General features: G+C 42.1%; 1 protein-coding gene and 1 long non-coding RNA gene across 3 annotated transcripts in view; both read right to left on the bottom strand.

Annotated features, from left to right (window-relative positions):
* The window catches only part of LOC137602849 (uncharacterized), a 7,513-nt gene extending 5,649 nt beyond the window's left edge, over window positions 1-1,864 (bottom strand). Inside the window, exon 1 of the long non-coding RNA XR_011037206.1 lies at window positions 1,436-1,864. This is a non-coding gene — a long non-coding RNA (uncharacterized lncRNA). The remainder of the gene's footprint in view (window positions 1-1,435) is intronic.
* Window positions 1,865-7,014: 5,150 nt separating this feature from the next.
* On the bottom strand, window positions 7,015-24,335 carry immt (inner membrane protein, mitochondrial (mitofilin)). 2 transcript variants are annotated; one of them, XM_068325593.1, is made up of 14 exons: window positions 24,197-24,335; window positions 20,728-20,795; window positions 20,441-20,630; window positions 19,604-19,736; window positions 17,802-17,891; window positions 17,265-17,429; window positions 16,614-16,747; window positions 15,077-15,180; window positions 14,673-14,808; window positions 12,034-12,163; window positions 11,084-11,307; window positions 10,810-10,941; window positions 10,381-10,510; window positions 7,015-8,024 (listed from the first exon to the last, which is right to left on the bottom strand). In XM_068325593.1, the coding sequence occupies exons 1-14, from the start codon at window positions 24,236-24,238 to the stop codon at window positions 7,420-7,422; spliced, it is 2,283 nt and encodes a 760-aa protein (XP_068181694.1). In that variant the 5' UTR covers window positions 24,239-24,335; the 3' UTR covers window positions 7,015-7,419. The 2 variants fall into 2 exon arrangements, with proteins under 2 accessions (XP_068181694.1, XP_068181695.1); XM_068325594.1 differs by having other exon boundaries at window positions 20,728-20,792.
* Between the last annotated feature and the right edge of the window lie 1,906 nt (window positions 24,336-26,241).

Below are 26,241 nucleotides of genomic sequence, written 5' to 3'. Positions count from 1 at the left end.
CTAACTCCATGTAAGGCCAACTTCACTGGAATTAAACCCAGCAGTGAGAGAGAAATCTGCTTCAGGAGAAACAATGAACTCTGACATTTGAAGAAGTTCTTGTATGACTTTAGAATACGTACATTTAAAGTCCTCTTACTGTCGTGTCGCGCTATGGTGAGAGTATTACGTACGACTACTGATCTCTGATGGTACCTGTTTCCTTTCAGATGTCATCAGAGTCAGATTATTCAATCAACGGGATGACAGTCGTATCCAAGTCATGTGATCCATGCCTAACAACAGTAATAAAAATATCATCTGAATTCTTCTCATTCTGGTTTTCAGCACACAGCTAACAGTGACATGAGTGTGTACGAATGCCCAGACCACAGAATGGGTAGAGATGCAAAACCATATTTAAGGTGTTCAGCAGAACATTTCATACAGGCTGTGGACAAACACACCAAGCTGTTCTCATAGTCCAACATGGAGACATTGGCTGAACTGATATCAGAGTGGTTTGCATTTATCCACAGAACTGTAGATTTTGTGTTATACTGGAAAATGTTAGAGGACACTGTCAAATCACCACTTCATAAATCCACATTAAAAACAGCAAAAAGGGTTTTTACTGCAGAAGTACTATCACTCACATCACTCTCCTACTGAATGGTCAAATGTTTCTGGAACGACTGTATGACTGTCTCACTGGAGAAAGCTTCTAATGCACACGCGTACATATATATACATATAGTCAAAAGTATTTTTTTTTAATCTAAACTCTAAAACTTATGAAAACTTCCAAAATATTACGAGAGCAAAAATATTATATATTGATTCAGCATTGTATGTCGCTGTTCTTCACAATTTTTAGACTATGTTCAGCCTTATATTGTTTTTTTTCCTTCTTTTTCTACAATATTTTGGTTTGTTTTCAGTCTGCTGTAGTCTAACAAATTGCACCAACTTACAATTTTCCTGAACCAGGACGACTATATCTAGGCTTCAGTGTTATAGGAATCTTACAGATGATGAATCGGTTCAGACTGGTCAAAATACATTTCTGATAAAACATGAAAATAACAAAATCATTGTGTTAATTTTTGTTAGAAAGTAAGATATACCTCTTTTTTTTTGGCTTTTCAGACTGCAAGTAAGATGAGCAAGTAGAGATATTAATCTTTATCTTCATTCATCCGTCATAAATTACATTCTGCATTAACCATCACGTATAGCTGGGTTGAAGCCAAGGTATCACAATAAAGTTCGTTTTAATTGTGTCTCATTGTTGACAGTCATAAGTATGACAATCAGTTACACGACAACTCTTCTGGAATTACAAAGAATAATCTGACTTTGGCTTGAAAAGAGTTTTCACAAACTGCCGCTGACAATATAAAGAGAGAGTAATTTGCATTGATGTAACATGAATGTAGCAGAACTGTGATCGTACCTTCTTGAAACCTGGTCATCTCTGGATCTGCTTGAAGCTGGACAGCTGCTTCGCTGCTGAACTGATGGGATGTTCGCTGCTGGACTGATGGGATGTTCGCTGCTGGACTGATGGGATGTTGGCTGCTCCTCATCTCAGTTCATGACAGGTTTGATCACAAGTTCTCAGAAAAACATTTCAAAGATGAGTTCGATGAAAAAGATGTGAAGTAAAAAGGACAGCTCAGCAGGACGGGACGCTCTGCTTCCTCTGTGTGTCTCTCTTATAACACAGATGGACTGCCAAGCCATGCATTCCTCTGTTACCTTGTATGGTCACTGGGGGGGTGGGTCCTACACCCTTTTAAACATGACTGATGACGGAGGAACCAAGTCGTTTCTACGGGTGACCCGCTGACTTTATCTGGGAGAGATGGAGAGTCAGGGATAAACAGAGAGGGATAAACAGAAGGAAATGGGAAGGGAGGGGTGTAAGTCCGAAAAAGAAACAAAAGGGTTGTTAAGAACGACGGGGGGGGGGGGGGGGGCAGATGAAAAAGGAGGGAATAGAAACCAAGGAATAGAGAGAAAGTGGATGTTGGAAAGGAAGATTAAAGAGAGGAATGGAAAAAGGAAGTGTGTGTGTGTGTGGGGGGGGGGGGGTCTCGGTGAATTAAAAATCTGTTTACTATTTCTGTATTTCTTCTAAGTTTGGGTTAATTCTGAATGATGGCTGCATGAGATATAGTGTGTAACCTTTAACATGACTGTAAGTCAAACAACAGACACAGGGGGGCAAAGAGGAAAATAAATGAAATCAACTTTATTTATTAATCCCCCCCAGGGGAAATCATTTGTCCACTCTAGTACATTAGTTTTTATGTGCATATAATGGGGGGGTAGAGCAGCAGTTCTATCGTGGTGCGCCCAATGAGAAACTTGTTAGGGGACGCTGCCTTGCTCAAGGGCACCTCAGTGCTCAGGAAGTGAACTGACACCCCTCACTGCCAGTTCACACTCCAAATGATTTGTCCCACACAGGGGAGGGGGGGGGGGGCAAAGACAGTTAGGAATTGTGTGAAAATTCTGTAAAATAACAACAAAACCAACTGATGAGTTAGATTACACTCGTAAAAACAAAACAAAACTCAAACGACAAACTCTCATTATAAACCTAAAAAAAAATCCAAAAAAAATATTGAATAGAAATACTAACAAACTTAAATGAATAAAAATAATAATTTAATAACAATAATATAATTAAATAACCTGTCAAAATCAAATAAAAACGACAGAGCATAAAAACACGCCTACAGGACTGTGAAACAGTAAAACAGTATAAAACCAGCGACAAAAGGGACAAAATGATGAAAGAGCTATAAACCATCTATATAAGTTCTGGGGCTGCAAAACTTTGGCTATATGAAATATGAATACCTACTAATTATAAAAGAGATGATTAAACCTCTTAAACCCAGTTTAAGAGGTTTAAACTGGGTTTAATCAACCACAAAGAAAACTATAAGAACCTCTAAACTTGTACAGTAAAAGAATCACATCAGAACCCTGCTGAAAAATCACAAGGTCTATTTTAATAAGTTTTGAAGTCACAATAAATGGAATACATGTCATTTGTTTATGAGTGTAAATTTGAATATATATGTAAACGACACAGAGTTATTTAAAGATGGCACACAACGTAAATGAATGAGTAACAAAATCATCTCACCTGATAAAAATTCACATATTTACAACTAAAATCTCTTTGAAATGATGCAGCTATAACTCTAAATCAAAATGAACATACACTATAGCAGCTTATGTGAACAATTTTGTTGCACAGCAATTCAAGAGTGTAAAGAAATTATTAAATTAATTTACCTCAAATTCTAACCGGATAAAATTAAATTTTTAAGATCATCCTCGTTTTTATGATCTTCTCTTAAATCTATAATCAACATTGATCCATAATGTGGAGACAATCTAGACCCCAAATAACTATTAGATAATCTACAGCATCAGTAACATCAGTGAAACTCTCTGTACAATAATAATCACAGACGAAAATACTGAAGGAGAAAAATCACTCAAGAAAATGCAGTAGAGTGGATTTGTACCAGGTTATTCCACAACAGACAGATCTTTATGCTCAGCACCCTAATTAGCATATGAACAGAAACTAAAGCAAATTATTCTCCTGTTTTGTAACTGTTAAAAAGCTTTTTTTAAAATTCAGTCCATCAGGAGGGTCTTCTATTAAATATTTAGGAAATTAACACCGGTGAAAAAAACCTATATCATAAAAAAAACAAAACAAATGGATGAAAAGACATCCAACACAAAGGTGTCTTCCCCCAAACTGGGGGTCTATATACAGGATTACATTGTGTGTCCAACCCTCTTTAACTGGTGCAATAATCAACTGGAAAGAGTATTAGAACAGTCTGCAGTAAGCATCATCCTTGGAAAACAAACACATCAAATCCCTGTTTGCTGATAATCTGGTGCCAGTTCCAATGGAAATTAATTAATTAATTAAAAAAATAAAATGTATATATATATATATATATATATATATATATATATATATATATATATATATATATATATATATATATGTCCCTCTCACCCTTGTGGGGTGGTATCTGTGTGTCATCCTCAAGCTCGGGTCCTCTACCAGAGGCCTGGGAGTCTGAGGGTTCTGTCAGTATCTTAGCTGTTCCTAGGACTGCGCTCTTCTGGACTGAGGCTTCAGATGTTGTTCCAGGAATCTGCTGGAGCCACTCTTCCAGTTTGGGGGTCACTGCCCCAAGTGCTCCTACTACCACGGGGACCACATTAACCTTGACCTTCCACATCTGTTCCAGCTGTTCTTTCAACCCTTGATATTTCTCAATCTTTTCGTGTTCCTTCTTCCTGATGTTGGCGTCAGCTGGAATCTCCACATCTATCACCAATGCTCTCTTCTGCTCTTTGTCCATCACCACAATGTCCGGTTTGTTAGCCAGTAGCTGTTTGTCGATCTGGAAGCTGAAGTCCCACAGGATCTTAGCCTTGTCGTTCTCAACCACCTTCGGTGGTATGTCCCATTGGGATTTGGGTACTTCTAGTCCATACCGGGTACAGATGTTCCTGTACACTATCACAGCTACTTGGTTGTACCTTTCCATGTATGCTGAGCTGGCGAGCATCTTACACCCTGCTACCACATGCTGGACTGACTCTGGGGCTTCTTTACATAGCCTGCACCTTGGGTCAGATCTACTGTGGTTGATATTTGGGCTCTATTGCCCTTGTACTTAGGGCCTATTTATATATATATATATATATATATATATATATATATATATATATATATATATATATATATATATATATATATATATACACACATACACACACACACACAGTATATACACACAGTATTTTCCGCACTATAAGGCACACTGGACTATAAGGCGCACACAATAAAAAATAAATAAAAATTATTTGATAAACCACAGCGGCTGTAGTTGCGCAATCCGTCCACTAGATAGAGCCATGCTGCTCAGACAGTCATGATTGTATTCATGACTTCCTGACTACCTTTGAATGGCCCCTGTTGTTATGTCAATAAGACATTCTGAGCCTCAAGGAAACCTGATCACTTGATCACTTTGCCATCTTAGAAAGAAGTCAACACACATATTAAAAAACCTGACATTAAAAACTGATTAAATTCATTACGAGTGCAGTCAGTGCGAACAGACCCTCAGCTCTGAGGGTCTTTATTCACCTTTAGTCGAGTGCCTTGTGAGGGGGCCCCCTGGTGGCGGAGTGCGGCATGACTGGCGGCTTTTTTTCAGCGACCATGTTTTTAACCAATGTTAATATTAATCCATATATAAATCGCACCAGATTATAAGGCGCTCTACGGGTTCATGAGAAACCTTTAGGCTTTTAGGTGCGCTTTATAGTGCGGAAAAAATGGTGTGTGTATATATACAGTAATACCTCTGTACTCAACCATAATCCGTTCTGAGGTGGTGGTTGAGCACCGATTTGTTCGAACACCGAAACCAATTTTCCCGTAAGAAATAATGGAAAGTATTTTAATCCGTTCTTACCATTTAGAAAAATACCTCAAATATTATAAGAACGTGTATCTAAACAACAATGAATAGTAAATGTGCACAAGCAGTACAAGATAAAGATAAAGCATTATAAACCATTTTGTATAATTTACTTACGTTTCGGAGAGTGGTTGATCCCTTCCATGATGACGCTAGGTAACGCACCTCCAGGGGTTTTCTCCCTTCTCTCTCTCTTCCGTGGAGGTGAATCTGGCTGGGCAGTAGCCTTCCTCTTTCTTTAAGAAGGAACCTGTCCATTGTCAGTTGCTTCTGCTTCAAGATAGTGGAAATGGTTGACTTTGCCATTTCGTACTGCGACGCGAGGTCGGACACTCGTACACCACTTTCATATTTTGCTATAATTTGCGTACGTACGTTTGCGTACGTAATTTGCGTACGTGTTACTCCGCTGGCAGTCTGAGTCGAACTGACGCTTACCCGCTGGCCGAGGAGCGCGTTCGGGTAGACCCGGCTAGTCGAGTACCGAAAATCTGTTCGGGGTCCGATACATTTTCTACTCGAATTTTTTGGTCGAGCACCGATTTGGTCGAGTATAGAGGCGGTCGAGTACAGAGGTATCACTGTATATGTTTTCGCCTCCTGAGCGCTGCCATTGTGCCCCTGAGCAAGGCACCATCCCCATACAAGTTGTTCATTGGGTGCACCACACAGGAGCTACCCGCTGTTCTACCTTCCCATTGTTTGCCTACAGGACTCGTGTCTGTGTGTGTGTGTCTGTGTGTGTGTGTGTGTGTGTGTTTTGAGTCTGTACACACATACATATATGCCTGATTAACAACAACTAATGAGTGGACAAATAATTTCCCCTACGGGGGATTAATGAAGTTGATTTCATTTAGTATTTTGTTTGTGCAGTTTTTGTGTTCTTTTGTCTTATAGGGAGTACTACTTTTGTATTTGGAGTAGTAATAACATTTAAATGACCTCAAATAGCAATTACAGATTGAAATTTAATAAATAATGGCTTATAAACAATTCAATTTATGAACAACCTCTCGGAATCAATTTTGTTTGTACGTTGAGAACTACCCATATTAAATCATTATTTAATAGGAATTTACTTTCTGTTGAGTATGACTTAAAGTATCATCATTAACTGGGTATCAGATAATGGATAATATCTATTAGGAAGCTGAAATAAAATCAACATCTCAGCTAAGAGTCATGTAAACGATGTTTGCTGGGTTTGTTACGGTTGTTTAAATTACAAACTACAAAAATAATGTTAGCCATAACTCGTCATCCATCCTCGTCTGAAATGAACGAATCAACGTCTTCAACAACCATGTAATGGCACATCCACTACAGCAGGTGGCAGTGGCGCTGTCACCTCTACATTTAATGTATCATTTTGAACTTTTTACTTTGTATTAAAGCGGTGGTTTTAACCCACAACAGACTGGATATCCTACAGATGTGGCTCAAACTACATTTCTGATATCATTAATTACAAATAAATATCTGTAAACATTTTTAACAGGTCAGTCTTTTATTGCAGTATCGGTAATGACGTAATCCAACATGGTATGATTGTTTGTTTTAAAATTAACATGCAGTAGTAACAGAAAATGTATCGTGACAAAATGTCAAATCACTTTGATTTGAGGAAGAAAAAAATAAAAGTCAAGCATAAATAATGTGTTCCAAACGACGATTTCAGTTGCCATGGGTACATCAGATTTTTTTTTTACACTTAAACTTTCCACAGTGACTTAATATCTAAAAATAAACATATGTTGCCAAATAATATCCATCCATTGGTTAACGTGAGTTAATTTACATAAACATTGTGGTACGTCTGAGCAGAGATGCAATCCCCACACAACACAGATTTGTTCCTGCAATGATCCCGATATTAAACTGAACACACGGCCTACGGAGCCTGCGTCGCCCCCAGCCCCACAGCATTTGCATAAGCAGACAGCAAACTAACAACCTGTCTGGTTTCCAGGGTGAGTCTGACCTCAGTCAGCCAGTCCTCCACCACTCTCCTGGCCTCTCCTCTCAGCTGATTCACCAGCTTCGCTGCAAACTCCAGATCTCCTTGTTCTAAGCTGTAGCTCGCGTACGAAAGCAGCTTGAACGCGTCTAAATCCTTACTGCACAACTGGGAGGGTGGGGGCTCCTGTTTGCCCTCAAACAGCAGGGCTGCCTGAAGGTAAGACAGGAAATATTGGTACAAGGAGTTGTGGGTTTCGTCGATGAGCGCGACCCGGCGCACCAAAGGTCGCAGGGAGTTGAAGCGAGCGCGGAGAGAGTCGTCGCTGTAGACGCCGCGCTGCAGGGATTCTTTGGGGAGCGCTGACGACAAAGCCAAGGCGAAGTCGTCGTCCTGGCAGCTGTCTCGCACGGCCTGAGCGGCGCTATCCAGAGGCATGCTGGGAGATTCTGCGTCGGCTCTCAGAGTGTAGTTGAGAGCTTCCACTGAGAGCCAGAGCTGGTGAGCTTTTCTGGCCTCCTCCTCTGCGACCACGTGGCCTGAAATCAACATGCAAAATATTTTCATACAATTGCATTTTTTACCAACTGGGAAAAGTAAAATTCATTTATAAAAAACCATTCATTAAAAAACTCCTCCTGTATTTGGAGATGTAATAATAAGGGATCATGGATTTCAAATTAAGATCTTTACCACTTGTTTTATCACAGAAGTGTACTGTTGTGTGGTAGTTTTCTACGTACAACTCCACGTATTAATTAACTTGCTTCCTTTTAAAAGTTCAAAAAATTACAAGAAAAAAACTGCTAGTTTTACTGTAGATGCTACATAAAGGACACAAAATACAAATATTTGTACTGTAGCATATGTGGAATCGTAAAAACCTGGATAGTTTTTAAAGCCTTTCAGTAAATTAGTCAGAAAGTGACTTTTCTGGCCCTCAAGAACAATTATATTGTTTGTATCAGCGGCTCCTTTATACAAGGCTTTAGGTAGTAGTGATGGATCAATAAACTAAGTAATTAGAGAAAGGAATAAAGTCTGTATTAACAAAATACACAAATAGTACAATAAATGGAAATGTAGAATAAAGACAAATATAAAAAAAAGCAAAAAAAATGTGCTATTTCGCGTCACTACAGGTGCAGCTCATCCAATTCTGACATGTGGAGTGTTAACATCTAATTTTCCGTTCATTCCTACGGGTGTCGGTGCTCCCTGCATGACGCCAGCCGGCAGGGCAGCTTGTGGTTTGGTGACGGAGGTCTTTAGTGATTCTGACATGTGTGAACTCCACGGCGGGGCAGCAACGTCCCGGGGTTGTGTTTGTAGACTTTCAAACAGTTGTGTAGACACTTCCTCCCTGCTCTACCCTCAAATACAAGTCCTTTGTGATTTAAGAACTCATGTCCTCTATGAATGAAGATGAATGGAGTTGAAAAGCTCCAATAATTATCTAAACCGAGGGGCAAAACGTATTTTAGTTTGTCTGACTATAACAGTGATTGTAAACTGTATGTAAAATGAGAAGATACCCAATTTTTCTTTCATTATTTTCTTCCAAGTAGGATCATTTTGCACACAAGCAATTATAACATTGCTCACAAATTCTGATTTGTCACTTGAGGATGTTTGTACCTGAAATGGTTTCCCACTTTTGTTTTTAATTGAATTAACATCTAAAGGAGGACCAGGAAGTCCTTCTGACAGCCAAATGTTCACCCCACCCACCGAAATACTGAACAACAAAGTTGCTTGTGGTGCTTCCAGTGCAACTATTTCAAGAACAGGGTTTCAGTATTTAAGCAGCAAAAACACCTGACAGGTGTAATTATGGTATCAACCAATTATATCATAAACACAACGAAAGCTGACGGAACATTCTTTTCACCCAATAAATGTAATTTAGGGTCTTTCCTTTTGGGATACCTTTAAGTGCAACCCCTCCCCAACACACACAAAGTTAGGAGCATCATCAGAAATATTCTGAGAGTAATATTAGAATATTTTGGGATGGACTGGTTTGGCAAAAAAAAAAAAAAGGTCTATATGTTCACTACTAAAAATATTTGTCTTGTTTTCCACACAGTACACGTAGCTGTGTCTCGTGTGTCTCATGTGTCTCGTGTGTCTCATGTGTCTCATGTGTCTCATGTGTCTCGTGTGTCTCATGTCTCATGTGTCTCGTGTGTCTCATGTGTCTCATGTGTCTCGTGTGTCTCATGTCTCATGTGTCTCATGTGTCTCATGTGTCTCGTGTGTCTCATGTCTCATGTGTCTCGTGTGTCTCATGTGTCTCGTGTGTCTCATGTGTCTCGTGTGTCTCATGTCTCATGTGTCTCTTGTGTCTCATGTGTCTCATGTGTCTCGTGTGTCTCATGTCTCATGTGTCTCTTGTGTCTCATGTGTCTCATGTGTCTCATGTGTCTCATGTGTCTCGTGTGTCTCGTGTGTCTCATGTCTCATGTGTCTCGTGTGTCTCATGTGTCTCGTGTGTCTCATGTCTCATGTGTCTCTTGTGTCTCATGTGTCTCATGTGTCTCGTGTGTCTCATGTCTCATGTGTCTCTTGTGTCTCATGTGTCTCATGTGTCTCATGTGTCTCGTGTGTCTCATGTCTCATTTGTCTCGTGTGTCTCATGTGTCTCGTGTGTCTCATGTCTCATGTGTCTTGTGTGTCTCATGTGTCTCATGTGTCTCATGTGTCTCTTGTGTCTCATGTGTCTCATGTGTCTCATGTGTCTCGTGTGTCTCATGTCTCATGTGTCTCTTGTGTCTCATGTGTCTCATGTGTCTCGTGTGTCTCGTGTGTCTCATGTCTCGTGTGTCTCGTGTGTCTCGTGTGTCTCATGTGTCTCATGTGTCTCATGTGTCTCATGTGTCTCGTGTGTCTCACTGTCGATGGCCTCCTCCATCCCCTTCAGCCGGGCGTAGGCGGCGTTGATGTCCAGGGTGAAGCTGTCCAGATGCTCCTGGCTCAGCTGCCGGTACTGGGTCTCCTGCTCCAGCAGCCTGCTGCTCTGCACCTGAACGGATCCCACAGAACGACTTGGATGGATTGTTTGCAGATATAAAAAGTGCAAATCAGAATTTATTATTTTTTTAAAGTGACTTTTTAACATGTTTTTTGGTGCCAAATTGGCTGGTCTGAGTATTTCAGAAACGGCTGAGTCATCAATATTCTAACATCAGCATGATGAGAATTTACCGGCACACATGTTGAAGAAGAAGAAACATGGTTTTTATTCTCCCTGCCAAGTGATTTGAAGTGATTTTTCCGTCTGCACACACACACACACACACACACACACACACACACACACACCTGCTCAGCTTCAGCTCTCAGCTCCTGCTCCTGGACCTTCAGGACATCCTGGACGTGGTCTGTGTGCGCCGCCGCCTGACGCCGGAGCTGAGTCCTCATCTCCGCCTCCATCACTTCCCTTAACTCTGACAACTTTGCACACGAACACACACACACACACACACACACACACACACACACACACGAACACACACACACACACACACACATTTCCCTGTCAGTACCAGTGCCCTCCTGTTATTAGCTTCACATGAAGATCGTATCTCCTTCCTACCCGTTTCTCCTGCTCCAGCCGCGCCTCCTCCCTCACGTGCTGCGTGGTCGTGCCGACAGCTTTCTCCAGGGCTTTCTGGTTGTCCAGCTTCTGCTGCTCCAGCGCCGTGTCGATGTGGATCTGTTCTCTGACTCTCTGCTCAGCCAGCTGTCGATTCAGCTGGTCGATGCGGCGGTGGGCGTGAGCGATCAGGGCGTTCAGGTCGTCCGTCGACAGCTTCCCGGCTGACGGACAGAAACAAAACTTTTGGGGGTCTCTTCTCAACATTTTCTTGTCCCAAGATTTGACCAAAAAGCCTCCGTTTCATCATACACACACAGTTCAGTAATCCCTCACGCATTCGCTGTATGCTAATGTGAAGACATATTGTATACTTCATTGTGAATGTCGTGTGTTTGAAGTTTGTGTGCTGATTTTCAAGTATCCTCATTCATCCTAATCCTTTTCTGTTATTTCTTCCAGTGATGTTCACCATAACACTGTTTAATCGTTCTCTCCTCGTCATCACTCTATTAGTGAATAAATAACTACATGTTTCAGTTCTTGCCACGGACCTAAAGAGGTTTCTAGGAAAAAACACGTCTTTTTAATATAATTTCTATAGACGGCGAAGCGTTTCAACAGAGAAATACACACATGACCAAAGGTCCATTCTGAATCTCTCTGGGATGAATGAATAACATGTTTTCCTACCAGCCAAATCGACTTCATTCAACACTGATATCCACCCTGACCTGTATACCTGAGAACCTTCAGTCACGTCGACTCCATATAACCGTGGAGGTGAGCTAAAAAACTAAAATACAAAGGCAGCATTTTATGTTTTTTATAAAACACCATGACCTTATGGTTACTATCTTCAAATAAAGGCAAAATGAAATACTGTACTATTTCTGCTATCTGTGGATGTGTGTGTGTGTGTGTGTGTGTGTGTGTGTGTGTGGTCTTACTGAGGCTCTTCCAGTTGGCTTGAATCTCTGGGGTCAGGCTGCTGACCTCCCTCTGGAACTGTTGTTTGGCTTCATTAACCAGTTCACTGTACTGGGAGACGATCTTGGCTTCTGACTCTGAAGACTGCACCTGTGGATTTACACACACACACACACACACACACACACACACACACACACACACACACACACACACACACACACACACACACACACACACACACACACACACACACACACACACACACACACACACACAACAATTCAATCAGAAGAAAGTTCTTTACAAAGCGAAGGTTCCACAGTACGCTGACGATCTTCACTTCTTCATGTCAAATGTAATAAAAGCACCTACATGAGTCGAAGGTGGTTTTGTGACTCGTTCACATGAACGTACGTGTGGAGTACAGAAATGATTGTAGGCTGTTAGGAATGCACACAAAATGTAAGACTTACATTTGCACGAGGAACGTTTCCACTGGATCAGTACGGATGGATTGATCACTGATGAAAGAGATGCCCAGAGAGGAGAGGAGGAAGAAATCTGTGGCTACTAAGACAGACCGACCCCAAAAAACTTTCCTCTCAGCGTTTGGACCAGATTAAATCCCGTCTGTGGAGGGGGGGGTCCACACGGAGTCGCTGCCTTGTTGGATAACTGGACGCCACCAGGAAGCAGCGCCTCAGTTCTGGATTACGTCTCCCTCTCCGGTGTTTTCTTGTAGTGACTTCTTTGCTCCCGGCGGGTCTGTGGGTTTGTTTCCTACTTTTTTTTATGGATGATACTTTTTTTTGTTCTTCGTTCTTTTCACTAATATTAACTTTATTGTGCGCACGTTTTGCTGCGTGAAGTGGACTTTAGTTAGAAAGGTTGTGGACCGCAATATTACCGGGGAAAATGGGGATTATGTTTATGGATTATTTTGTCCATCCATCATCCATCTTCCACCGCTTATCCGTAGTCGGGTCGCGGGGGCAGCAGCTTCAACAGGGAGCCCCAAACTTCCCTTTCCCCCCCACATCCACCAGCTCTGACTGGGGGATCCCAAGGCGTTCCCAGGCCAGTGTTGAGATATAATCCCTCCACCTGGTCCTGGGTCTGCCCCGAGGTCTCCTCCCAGCTGGACGTGCCAGAAACACCTCCCTAGGGAGGCGTCCCGGAGGCATCCGCACCAGATGCCCAAACCACCTCAACTGACTCCTGTCCACCTGAAGGAGCAGCGGCTCTACTCTGAGCCCCTCGTGAACAGCAGTGTTTCTACCTTATCTCTAAGGGAGACACCAGCTATCCGCCTGAGAAAGACCATTTCAGCCGCTTGAATCCGTGATCTCGTTCTTTGGGTACGCACATATAACAGTCAGAGTCCCCCCCCCACAGCCTTAAGGTGTAGGGAGGCGACCCTCTCATCCACCGGGGTAAACTCCAACACAGAGTAGAACAAGGTCCAGCCTCTATCCAGGAGTTTGGATCCTGAACCAAGGCTATGCGTGGAGGGAAGCCCCCCCAGATCCAACTGGTAGCGCTCCACCTCCAACACAAGCTCCGGCTCCTTCCCCACCAGTGAGGTGACATTCCACGTCCCCAAAGCCAACTTCTGCCGCCTGAGTCTGGTCTGTCATGACCCCCTGTCGTCACTGCCACCCATATGGCAGCGCACCCGACCCCATCAGTCTGCCCTGCGGGTGGTGGGTCCACAGGGGTGGGAAGAGTCCACGTTGCCTTTTCGGGCTGAGCCCGGCCGGGCCCCGTGGCAGACCCGGCCACCAGGCGTTCGCTGACGGGCCCTCCGTCCAGGCCTGGCTCCAGACGTGGGCCCAGGGCTTCCTCCGGGCAGGGTCACATTTTTCCCTTTTCCGTTTTTCATGGGATCTTCTGAACCGTTCTTTGTCTGGCCCTTCACCTGAGACCTGTTTGCCTTGGGTGACCCTACCAGGAGTACATTTTGTTTGAACGTTTAAAAATACACGGCACTGAGTGACGTAAGAGGTGTGGTGCCGTTCATTCCGTCCTGATGAAACAACACAGCTTTCTTGCAAGAAAATAATCTCTTGAGTATATTAACAATATGACGGATCAAGATTGAGATGTTTTAGTTTGTTGTGAAAAGTGCTGTGATGTTGCAAAAACATCAAAGTCAGCTTTAATGTCAATTTAATTTCATGTACAAGGTTTGTGAAAAAGTATGACTCTTTATTAAATTAATTATTAAATATTATTAAATATTAAGTTCTTTGTTAAGAAATGTTCACAAAAAATGATTTTTTTAAAAATTATTTCTGGAAGATAAACTGATTACATTTCATTTAAACTACAAGAATTAACCTTGTTTTACTAATTAAAGATAAGACAAAATCACAACTTTTAATTGACAAGAAAGTTAGTTGACCCACCATTTGATAGATACTGTATGTCCCCCCTGTTGGCTGAAATAACCTCAGTGAGACCCGTCCTCTGCTGGTTGTGGACTAAAGCCCAAGACCGGCAGAGGATGGATGGTCGAGTGTAAAGATGGATAGATTTACTTTATTGATCCTAAACTAGAAAATTCACGTTACATCAGAATCAATAGAAACATAATAAAATTAGAAAGTAAATCACATGTTATGAAAGTCTAGAATGTAATAGATTACACCCTTACTTTAGTGACGGCCTTGTCCAACTCCACCACCATACTGTGAAGATTCTCCTCTGCTGCTAAAACCAGCGGACGGACAGAAGTGATCTTTAACTGTTTGGAGTCGTCGATCACCGACCGGAGGCCGTTCAATACTTCACTGCAGAGAGGAGAGAAAGAGTCAGGTTTAAGAGAGATTCATCAAAATAATCTCTGCACAGTATATTAGTATATAGCTATAAAATATATTTTTAAGTAAAGGCAATTAAAGAAGTTTTCATGGATTAAATATGTTCAGTTTGTCAGACAAATCAATGCATCCTAAATGAACTGCTTCTTTGTGAAACTCATTGAAAAACTGAATTTGTGGTAAAAACAAAACACATGTGCGTCGTGTTCCTGAGGATCTGATTGGACGTTTGTCCTACTTGGCCGTCAGAAGAGCAGCTCCAGCTTCATTTAGTGCAGACGTTCTCTGAGCGAGAGCCGCTTCCAGATCCTTCCACTGGGAGGATTTCTCCTGAGGTGAAACCTGCATGAGCAGCAACTGTTACCAAAACACCGTAAAGCATTTATATTGTTTAGCATCACAGTCAGGGCAGTACTGGTGTAGTACTCCGCTGCTAATTCTAGAAGGTGTACCCTATCGGTCCATGTTACACATCTAGACCTGTGTGTGTGTTTTTGTGTGTATTCTTTCCTTTCCACCTGCTAAAGAAAGCAGCCGAGGAACAAATGTACTACGTCTTTTGGAAGAGGACCATCTATTCCATGCTCTTGTTTTTGCAGAAGCTCTACTCCTCTACGCTGAACCACCAACTAAACGACAAAGCTTGGATCCTCTCCAACACCCAACACAAAAATGAGTGTATCAAGTCTGTGTATTTTACACTTCTACGGTAGCAAATACAAGCAAATCTTGGTTTTTGAACGCTTTAGACATCGAACAAATCAGAATTCGACCAAAAAAATTCAGAATTTTTTTGTCTTATAAGTGGAACAAAAATTGGAAGTCGAACGCGAAACAAACACTTTTTCTCGCCGCCAAGCGTGAGAAAAAGGCGAGAAAAGTCGAGAGAAAACATGACTGTAATGTGCTTTTTATTTTAGTTTACTGTATTCAATAATTTTTCATTTAATTTACGTTCCATTGCCTATGTTACGAGTTACGGTACCGTAAACTTCTGTCCAAAACATGACGGTAACTCGTACCTCAGGCTAACCTGATTACACCAATGTTGTTTTTTTCTTTCTTTCTCATGTTTGCTTCTTTCTTTTACATTTCTTTTATATGTTTCATTACTATACAATTATATATATAAAGGACATCATGAAATAACATATTATGTTGAAAGAAGGTAGTTTTCTAGCGACTTGGAACGGATTAAGGCCATTTACATTATTTGTAATGGGATAAAGTGTATTTGGAATTCGAACAAATCGCTATTCGAACAGCCTTCAGGAACGAATTGTGGTCGGAAACCGAGGTTTGCCTGTAATGAACCTTAAACGCTCTCCAAGAACACAGATCTAATACTTTGCACATAAGCAGACTCATAAGACTCTGGTGGAACGTGGGAACATCAAGCATCTTTCCCTTTTTCTGCCACATTCAGGACCTTCTGCTGCAGACCCAATTTATTGAACCTCCAACACTGGCATCCAATACTAATCAATCATTTTCTAATGATCATACCTCCCCTCCCCCCACCTCACTGTGAAACCACAAACTCCTGCAGAACAGGTGAAGTGGACTGTCAGTGGTAGATAGATGTCTGTGAAATACACGCTCAAAACCTCACCGCTGATGGAACTGGTCGATACGTTACGTCACATTCTAGAATCCCAGATCAATGAGGTGCCAACCCGCTCCTATGGCTACAGCATGCATCGCTCGTTTGTACACACACACACACACACACACACACAGGCACTAGTGTGTGTCCACACCACATTCTGATGTACCTCTGCTTCCATGGCCTCCTTCAGTTTGTGTGTGTGCTGTGTGATGGCCTGCATGGCCTCATCCTGGGCTTCAATGGCCAGCAGTGTGGCTTTAGCAGAGCTGGCCAACGCGTCTTCAAGGCTGGACGACACAGCTGACAGGAAACACAAAAGGTCAACGTGTTTGTGTGTTAAAGGAGGTTTTCTGTTAACAAGATGTGAAGAAACACACCTGAATATTTTTAGAAGAGCAGATGTGTGCACACACAGACCAATGTACCTCAATCACAACCACTTAATGTCCAATAAGTTACATTAATCCCTCGTAACTCGTGGTTAATGCGTTCCAGGAACCACCCGCAAGTGGAGAAATTCCACGATAGAGTAAGAACTATTTATTATATTATTTATGATAATTTAAATGTTTATGAACTGATATTAAACCACCTTTTATCTGTATTACCTTTTCCCACACTGACAGATCGTGTAAAGTGTTTCTTTAACACCCAGATGTGCGCTGCGTTCTGTCAGTCTCTGAACGCAGCGCACTTCCGGATGCCGTCAGCCAATAGAACGCGCGTACGGTGTCACGTGACTACCAACGCACGAGGGATTAGTGTGTGTTGATTTATTCACGTGGTAGACACGACACCCGTGTAGCTGATAGCCTACATGCTAACGCGTCTCGCTCATCCTGCTCCTGCTGAGCCAGTCGAGCCGTCACTTCTTCTGCTGGACGTTCCTCCAGAGGTGGAGAGTCCGAACTGGACTCCGTGTCGGGTTGAATTCCTGCTGTCAGCAGCTGACGCTCCCCCCCAGCGCAGTCCTTACACTCCTCTGCAATAAACACCAACGTACAAGCACAGCGTAATCGTTTTTTTTCACCAAGTACTCTTTAACAGGCCAATAATGTGACAGAGACAGACTATTTAAGGGGTATCAGTCATTTTCTTACCTTGGAAATATTGACAAGAAGCTACTTTAATATGTTACATGAAATAAAAGCATTGGAAACTTTTGTTTTTTGTCAAACTGAATGTTGGTTCATTCACGTGGCTGACATTAAACAAGTTAGTAATGTACTCATTGCGATTTTGCCTGTCAGGACCAAACTGTCACGTCACACACAGTTAAACGGTTAAATAATTCATCCTTGTAGATCCTGCACTGGTTTTCAACATCCAAAGGGCTCTCGTGAGGTTTTGTCACCTTTGACGGTTGCTGCTGAGTCACAGGGAGCAGGGACTGATGGGACCTCGCTGATGGCTGAGATGATGTGAGTTGCCTCTGCTGAAGCTTCTGGATGAAACACGAAACAAATGAAAGGTGGTCGAGTTACAGTTTGTCTGTTGTCAAGACGGATGGATTCAGGCTGTGGACAAACACGAGGTGGACCTGGATCATAAAAAAACAGTCAGTCAAAACCCAGACCTCGATCCAAAGGAAAACTTATGGCTGGACTTGAGAAGAGATGTTCACGCCCAGTGCTCCAGCAGACAGAGCTGACGCTGTTTTGCAAGAAAGAATAGAGACAAATGTAGGTGTCCTGATCTGTCAGACTGATTAAAACACGTCCACATAGAAACCATTGGGGCATCCCAATAATTCTGTCCAGCAGGGGGTGAATATTTATGGAATTATTAACTTTACCTTGTATATTTTCAATGTATTTAATGTTAATGTGAAATATATTTTCACATCAGTCTGACATAGCTGTTCTGCAGACTAAAGCAATCCATATTTCTGTAAGGACAGCTGACTGCCATCAGTGATTCAGTCATAGGTGCTGTCCTGCCATAGTTTGACCTGACAGAGGTTGATTTGCACCTAAATCTCATTTACGTTTTCAAATGACAAAGTCCATATCAAACTTTTATGCTGGGGCATGATTCTTCTTTTCCATAGCACTACAAACAGTTGCACCTGTACTTTTGTGGTTATAGTGCATTATTTTATGTTAATACCAGTTGCAAATACCTTCCATGTGTGACCTGGATAACGCTTATATCAGGAAAGAATGTGCTGATGATAAATATACATATAATAAATATACATATATAAATATATACAACCAAATATGACGACAGTTATTGTCACAATGTCTTTCTAAAGAACCGTAGGCCGATGGTTCTATACTGACACAATGCTGCCCTCTAGTGTTCACAGTAAAAAAAAAGTATTTCCCGGAACACAGAGCGCATTGGTATACAGTATAAACCACACCCACGAAATTTTAAAAGAAAAAAAAGATTTTTTGTGTGTGTGTGTGTGTGTGTATATATATATATATATATATATATATATATATATATATATGTTTGAAATATTTGCACAGTAAGATTTTGTGTTTATTTCCAACCCTAATTGTTTCCAAACGGTGACACGAGTTAAACGGCTGACGGAACAAAACAGAACAGTCAGAAAGTTTTTCATTCGTCCTCCTCCTGTCTACTAAAACCACAGAAGTCATCGTCTTCTCACAACAACAACACCTGAATTTCCCTTGGGATCATTAAAGTATATATCTATCTATCTATCTATCTAACATCTCCTTCACACGTTTCTCTCTCTGTCATCTCCAGACGCTGAAGTCATGCTGTTCTCTCCAGCCTTACGACGCCCACTGGCGATCGTGGATTCTTTCCCGATGCTCCACGCCGTTAAGATCCACTGGCATACCTCGAAACAGGACGCTTTTCGCATGTGGCCAGTTTTTGTAAATGATTTGTCGCCGTTGGTCATCCGGGTCTCCCGCTCACGTCGGAGTTCCGCTTCAAATACATGATTCACGCTGAAGTGGAGTGGCTCCAGGAGTCACAGCAGGAGTGGAGTTTGTTCTCCTGATGGACGCTTTCACAGAACCAGTGGCCGTAAAATCTATAGATTAGCTGCATTGCTGTATACGCCGCAGGGTTCAAAGTGTGGGAGCCAAGTAGCAGCTTATAGGAAATACACCACACTGACTTAAAAATGTACACAATGAAGTATTTAAAGACAAATCAGAAACTCACCTTCCATCCCCAGTGCTGGCTGTAACAACACGGGACTCTTTTCAGTTGGTGGAGTATCGGAAGCCTTTTTCTCAGATTTGGTTTTTGACAGCTTTACCTGCTTCTCCAGCATCGATGGAGGCTGGACCAACTCCTACAGGACAGATGAGCAGAGAGGGGACAAACTATTTAATATACATACGGTCAGAACAAAGTCTGACCATGTACGGGCGTACAAACCAGATTTTAGAACCAACCTCATTAGTAAATCAACACACACAAGATTAAAAGAAAGTTTTGGACAGAGTTGTCTTCACCACAATGTTTCACAGCTGCTTGTTGGCAACTGAGGATACAAACTAAGACCGAAAGAGACATTCCTGATTGACCTCGTCTGATGTGAGGACTGAACTGGATTCAGAATTCATTGACATAAATACAGATTCGAAGTTTTGTTGACCGGATATGCGCTAATTGTGTGACTAATTGTGAAAAAAGTGCTTCATTTTGGGATTTTGGCCAGCTTGATATTTAATGTTGGTCATACGTGTTGTATGTTAACCAACGCAAAGCCGTAACAAGCCTTGTGGCGGGGTTTTTCTTTATGAAACAACCAAGGAACAAAGAATTAAGTTCTAAGTTCCAAAGACAGATCCCGTCTCAAAGCAACCATCCAACCATTTGTAAATTCAGAGTGAATGCTGTTAGAAGGATTTTAGAATATAAATATATTCTACATATTTAACTTCTATATTCTTGCTTTCTGTTCAGGAATGTAGTGTTTTTGTTCACACACAGTCAAATATAACTTCTAAAAAGCATTTTCAGTGTCCAAACACGCTGTCAGTCCATCCTGACCTGCTTTTTGAGTGGCAGACCATCATCTTTAGAAGGGGGGCCCAAAGCCAGACCCAACAGCTGGTCCGAGTACGGCACGTTCTTCTCCACAGCCGCCCTGAACTTGGGGTCCCATTTGGCATAGAGTATAGTACCTCCAATGCCCCCACCTAATGCCACCAAACCAGTAGCGGCTACTTTAGTAGCTCCACTGTTGGGGAAGAGGATCAGAGAGAAAACGTTAGTCTGGTATCAACATGAGGTGACAACATCTTCCTGTAGTTGTGGTGGAACTTTGTTCCCTTTACCTGCCCCCTGCTGCTGAGTACGGCCGGCTGGGCTGCAGATTGGAGAGCTGGGGTCTCCTCAAGTTCTGCTAGAGAGGGGGTCAGACAGGTAGACCGAGTTAGTGATGAACACAGACACAAAAAGCTGGTTCATCTGATGTCGTTAGGCCACATTGGCGTCATAGTATTCCCCATTACAACTGTTTGTTTTTTCTGATTACTGCAGATAATGAAAAATAAATCACAACGTACAACATCAAATTCAGAAAAATGAATCTTTTATGACTTTCTTTGCACGGAAATGCTGCAAGATTCCTCAAACACTGCAGTGAACCCAACTCTTAGTCAAAAGTAATCCATGTTGAAGGCCAGAAGCATGTTTCCACTTTGTTAGATCTACAGAGGGAATGAACTCATTGATGACCACAAGTTTCCCATTGAAGATGCCAGGAACAAACTTAGCTGTGAGGCTGGCCTTTCCACAACTAAAACATCTGATAGAAACAGCAGAGGATCCTTTTTAGTATCCAGTCACTGGGATGGAACCCAGGTTAATTTGTGTTCAACGATAATCTGACAACAAGAGCAGAGACACTCCCAGCTCCTTGCAAGGATTCTGCCAGTTAACTTTTTAATAAAGAAACTTAACAGGCTAAAAATAAACTAAACCACTGTCCTATCACTTCATCATATTAACATTATGCTTTCTACAGGTTTTTCCCATGTGTTTAATAGTCTAAAGATGCCCAGTGCTGTGCCTAGAAGTGAGAGAGTTGTCATTGGTGCAGACTTCAATGGACATGTTGGTGCAGGAAACAGAGGTGATGAGGAGGTGATGGGCAGGTTTGTTATCCAGGAGAAGAACGCAGAAGGACAGATGGTAGTTGACTTTGCAAAAAGGATGGAAATGGCTGTAGTGAATACTTTCTTCCAGAAGAGGCAGGAACATAGAGTGACCTATAAGAGCACACAGGTAGACTACATCTTGTGTAGACGGTGTAACCTGAAGGAGATCAGTGACTGTAAAGTAGTGGTAGGTGAGAGTGTAGCCAAACAGCATAGGATGGTGGTGTGTAGGATGACTCTGGTGGTGAGGAAGATCAAGAGGACAAAGACAGCGCAGAAGACAAATGGTGGAAGCTGAAAAAGGAAGAGTGTTGCATGACTTTTAGGAAGGAGTTAAGACAGGCTCTGGGTGGTCAGGAGGTGCTTCCAGATGACTGGACAACTACAGGTAATGTGATCAGGGAGACAGGTAGGAGAGTACTTGGTGTGTCATCTGGAAGGAAAGTAGATAAGGAGACTTGGTGGTGGAATGAGGAGGTACAGGAGTGTATACAGAGAAAGAGGTTAGCTAAGAAGAAGTGGGACACTGAGAGGACTGAGGAGAGTAGACAGGAGTACAGGGAGATGCAGCGTAAGGTGAAGGTAGAGGTAGCAAAGGCCAAACAAGAAGCTTATGATGACTTGTATGCTAGGTTGGACAGTAAGGAGGGAGAGACTGATCTATATCGGTTGGCAAGACAGAGAGATAGAGATGGGAAGGACGTGCAGCAGGTTAGGGTGATTAAGGATAGGGATGGAAGTCTATTGACAGGTGCCAGTAGTGTGATGGGAAGATGGAAAGAGTACTTTGAAGAGTTGATGAACGTGGAAAATGAGAGAGAACAAAGACTAGAAGAGGTGACTGTTGTGGACCAGGAAGTAGCAAAGATTAGTCAGGATGAAGTGAGGAGGGCATTGAAGAGGATGAAGAGTGGAAAGACAGTTGGTCCTGATGATATACCTGTAGAGGTATGGAAGTGTCTAGGAGAGGTGGCGGTAGAGTTTCTGACTGGGTTGTTCAACAGGATCTTAGATAGTGAGAAGATGCCTGAGGAATGGAGGAGAAGTGTGCTGGTGCCCATTTTTAAGAACAAGGGAGATGTGCAGAGTTGTGGCAACTACAGAGGAATAAAGCTGATGAGCCATACAATGAAGTTATGGGAAAGAGTAGTGGAAGCTAGACTAAGGGCAGAAGTGAACATTTGTGAGCAGCAGTATGGTTTCATGCCAAAAAAGAGTACTACAGATGCAGTATTTGCTCTGAGGATGTTGATAGAGAAGTACAGAGAAGGCTAGAGGGAGCTGCATTGTGTTTTTGTAGATCTGGAGAAAGCTGATGACAGGGTGTCCAGAGAGGAACTGTGGTATTGTATGAGGAAGTCTGGAGTGGCAGAGAGGTATGTTAGAGCGGTGCAGGACATGTATGAGGACTGTAAGACAGGCTGACAGACGAGGTTAGACAGGAATCTCCATGGACTATGATGTTTGCAGATGACATTGTGATCTGTTGTGAGAGCAGGGAACAGGTGGAGGAGAAGCTAGAGAGGTGGAGGTTTGTCCTGGAAAGGAGAGGAATGAAGGTTAGCCGCAGTAAGACAGAGTACATGTGTGTGAATGAGAGGGACCCAAGTGGAAGAGTGAGGTTACAGGGAGAAGAGATCAAGAAGGTCGAGGATTTGAAGTACTTAGGGTCAACAGTCCAGAGCAATGGAGAGTGTGGAAAAGAGGTGAAGAAGCGTGTCCAGGCAGGATGGAACGGGTGGAGGAAAGTGTCAGGTGTGATGTGTGATAGAAGAGTTTCAGCTAAAATGAAAGGAAAGGTGTACCAAACTGTGGTGAGATCAGCGATGTTGTTTGGTCTAGAGACAGTGTCACTGAAGAAAAGACAGGAGACAGAGCTGGAGGTAGCAGAGATGAAGATGCTGAGGTTCTCTCTGGGAGTGACCAGGAAGGATAGGATCAGGAATGAGTACATCAGAGGGACAGCACATGTTAGAGGTTCTGGAGATAAAGTCAGAGAGGCCAGACTGAGATGGTTTGGACATGTCCAGAGGAGAGATAGTGAATATATTGGTAGAAGGATGCTGAGTTTTGAACTGCCAGGCAGGAGGCCTAGAGGAAGACCAAAGAGGAGGTTTATGGATGTAGTGAAAGAGGACATGAAGGTAGTTGGTGTGAGAGAAGAGGATGAGAAGACAGGGTTAGATGGAGGACACTGATTGGCTGTGGAGACCCCTGAAGGGAAAAGCCCAAAGGAAAAGAAGAAGACAGACGCCCAGTGCGGCCTTCAGTAACAATCCATTCTTACATTAATGCTCCCTCATGTGACGACGACAGAACCAGGATCAGAAATCTTTGTTCTTGAGTAAAACACCAGAATCACCTTCATCAGTGTTGGGATTAAACATTTGAGACGTGTCAGTAATTCTCAGTGATTCAGCTCAACCTACTAGTTTTCTTTAGGTTGAACTAACATCACCCAGCGGACTCTACACGCCTACAAGCTTTATTTAATTTTTCCCATCCCGGGTCTCAGTTGATAAGGTGCTGAGGTCAGTTAGCAGCAGACTGTTTAATACAAGCCAACCTTGAGGCTCTCGTGGGTCACGGGGGGCCTGAGGCCCCGCAGACTGAAGGTCTGCTTCGCGGCCGGAACGAGTCTTACCCGCGTTACAGCGTTAGTCCCCCGGAGACAAACCCTCAGCATTCTCCCTTGTTTTTATGTCCGACGTCCACTAAATGTAACCTTCAGCGTAGCAACAGCAGAACCACCGCCGGACGGGCTCCTCCTCGCTCCTGGCTCTTCTTCTCCTTCTAAACGCGCTATGGCGCCACCTGCCGATGTGGAGTATGAATGACAACATTTTAAAATTCCCTTTTCCACACTAAATAATACAATAAAAACTTTTGGTATTGCTTCAATGTGATGGTGGAAAAAAATGTGTGTCACTTGTTTCTATTCAGGTTTGCACTGCATGCAAGATCTGAGAGGCACAAACAAGCTTGTTACCTGGAGGGACTATCAGTCAGCTGAACAATTAATTTTGTTTTTCACCATGTGTAGTCATGAGTTTAATTACACTGTGTTGTCATTAAATACAATTAATTAGGAAGATATCCAGAAACGTTTTCTCCATTTTGAATCTGCAAAGATGCAGCAGATCTTTGTGAGAAAATAATCCACACACGGCCTAGAGTACAAAGAGAACCTGGTAGGTCAAGCATATGATGGGGCTTCTGTCAAGAGTGGTAAGAAGAGGGAAAATATGCCCCTCACATCCATTGTAGCGCCCACTGTCTTAACGTGATTTTGGTAGAAACAAAAAAAACGTGTGTTCTGTGTACGTCTGGATCAGCTGTCCACCCAAAAGACTAGCTATACAAAGAGATGTCGAAGGAGCGCCAAGAGAGCTTCAACGATTGACATTCATTGGGAATGTTTGTTTTCTTGAAAAAAAAAATGAAATGAAAAGAAAAATGTCAGTTATTCAATAAAGCTTCACTGTAACTAATATATTTACTAGTACTGCAAATTACTTTATTTAGACCAAATTTTTGGTCTCTTCAGTGTCTTTTACTAAGAGTTGAATGTGTCCCTCTGACACCTTTGGCAACAGCCTGCCCACCCTAAGGAAAATGATCCAAGACCAACACTGACTCCAACAGGCATTCAACAACATAATGGATAAAAACAGGATAAAAAAGCTGGTTATCCTCACAAGTCACAAAGTCGTTGAATATAGTGGATTGTTGGGTTTTTGTGACATCTGCTCTCCTCATAAAGTGTCTTTATATAAAATAGACGTGTGATTGTTACAGTACTCACAGGCAAGTTTAGATCTTCTCTGATCCTCCTGGAGCTGATCATCGGCTGAGTTATTTGTTTATTCTCTGATCCATTCCAGCAGTTGTTTTGTCTTTATCTTCCTTGTCTTTCTGGCGTTGGCTGCCATTTCTTTAAAGTATTTGATATGATTTTAGCTGAACAGCCTGTAAATTTCGGCACTTCTTTGTAATTCTTTTTCCCTCTTTTATCCATTTCTTCATTAAAAAAACACTCATACTTTAATCCCGAAGGAATTTTTGGGACCCATTTTACTCAGTTTTTAAGAAAAAATAAAGCTTTTTTTCCAGAATCTACGCTCCTCCTAATTGAACTCACCACAAATTTTTTAGCACACCCCTTTCAGTTGATCATTGAGTTTCACAGAATCGGCACAACGACAAGCCTGTTGGTTTTCTATACCTTTAGTATGACCTAAGGAAAAGTACTTGCGGTGTAGAGGTTGAAATTGAAACAAAAACAGTGATTTATCTCACTACTGTTATTTAGAACATAACTGTACACCATTTAACATCTGGAATGAGTATTTACAATCACTTTGAGACAAAAGGTTTCTACTCTGAAGCCCTGTTAAGACTGACAGGTTCACCTTAACAAGTATCACTGGTTCTATTCCAGCATTTCCAAAAACATTTCAGAAAACCTTGTTACATCCCACGAAGCGGTGATGTGTTGTAATTGTCAGTATTCGTCCACCAAATATCTTCATAACTGTTGCAGATAGAAAGATGAAAAAGCACATTACTAAGGCAGCAAAGGGGATGAAAATGAGATGACCTCGAGAAAAATAGGTCAAGGTCAAAGTTCAACTTTTGAATTTTTTTCACACATCTTACGAACCGGGTAAGATGGAAAAATGGAACAAA

This window comes from Antennarius striatus, chromosome 10 (assembly GCF_040054535.1).
Source record: "Antennarius striatus isolate MH-2024 chromosome 10, ASM4005453v1, whole genome shotgun sequence".
NCBI lineage: Eukaryota > Metazoa > Chordata > Actinopteri > Lophiiformes > Antennariidae > Antennarius > Antennarius striatus.
Note: the sequence above shows the minus strand (reverse complement) of the source record. Positions and strands in the feature narration are given on the sequence as shown.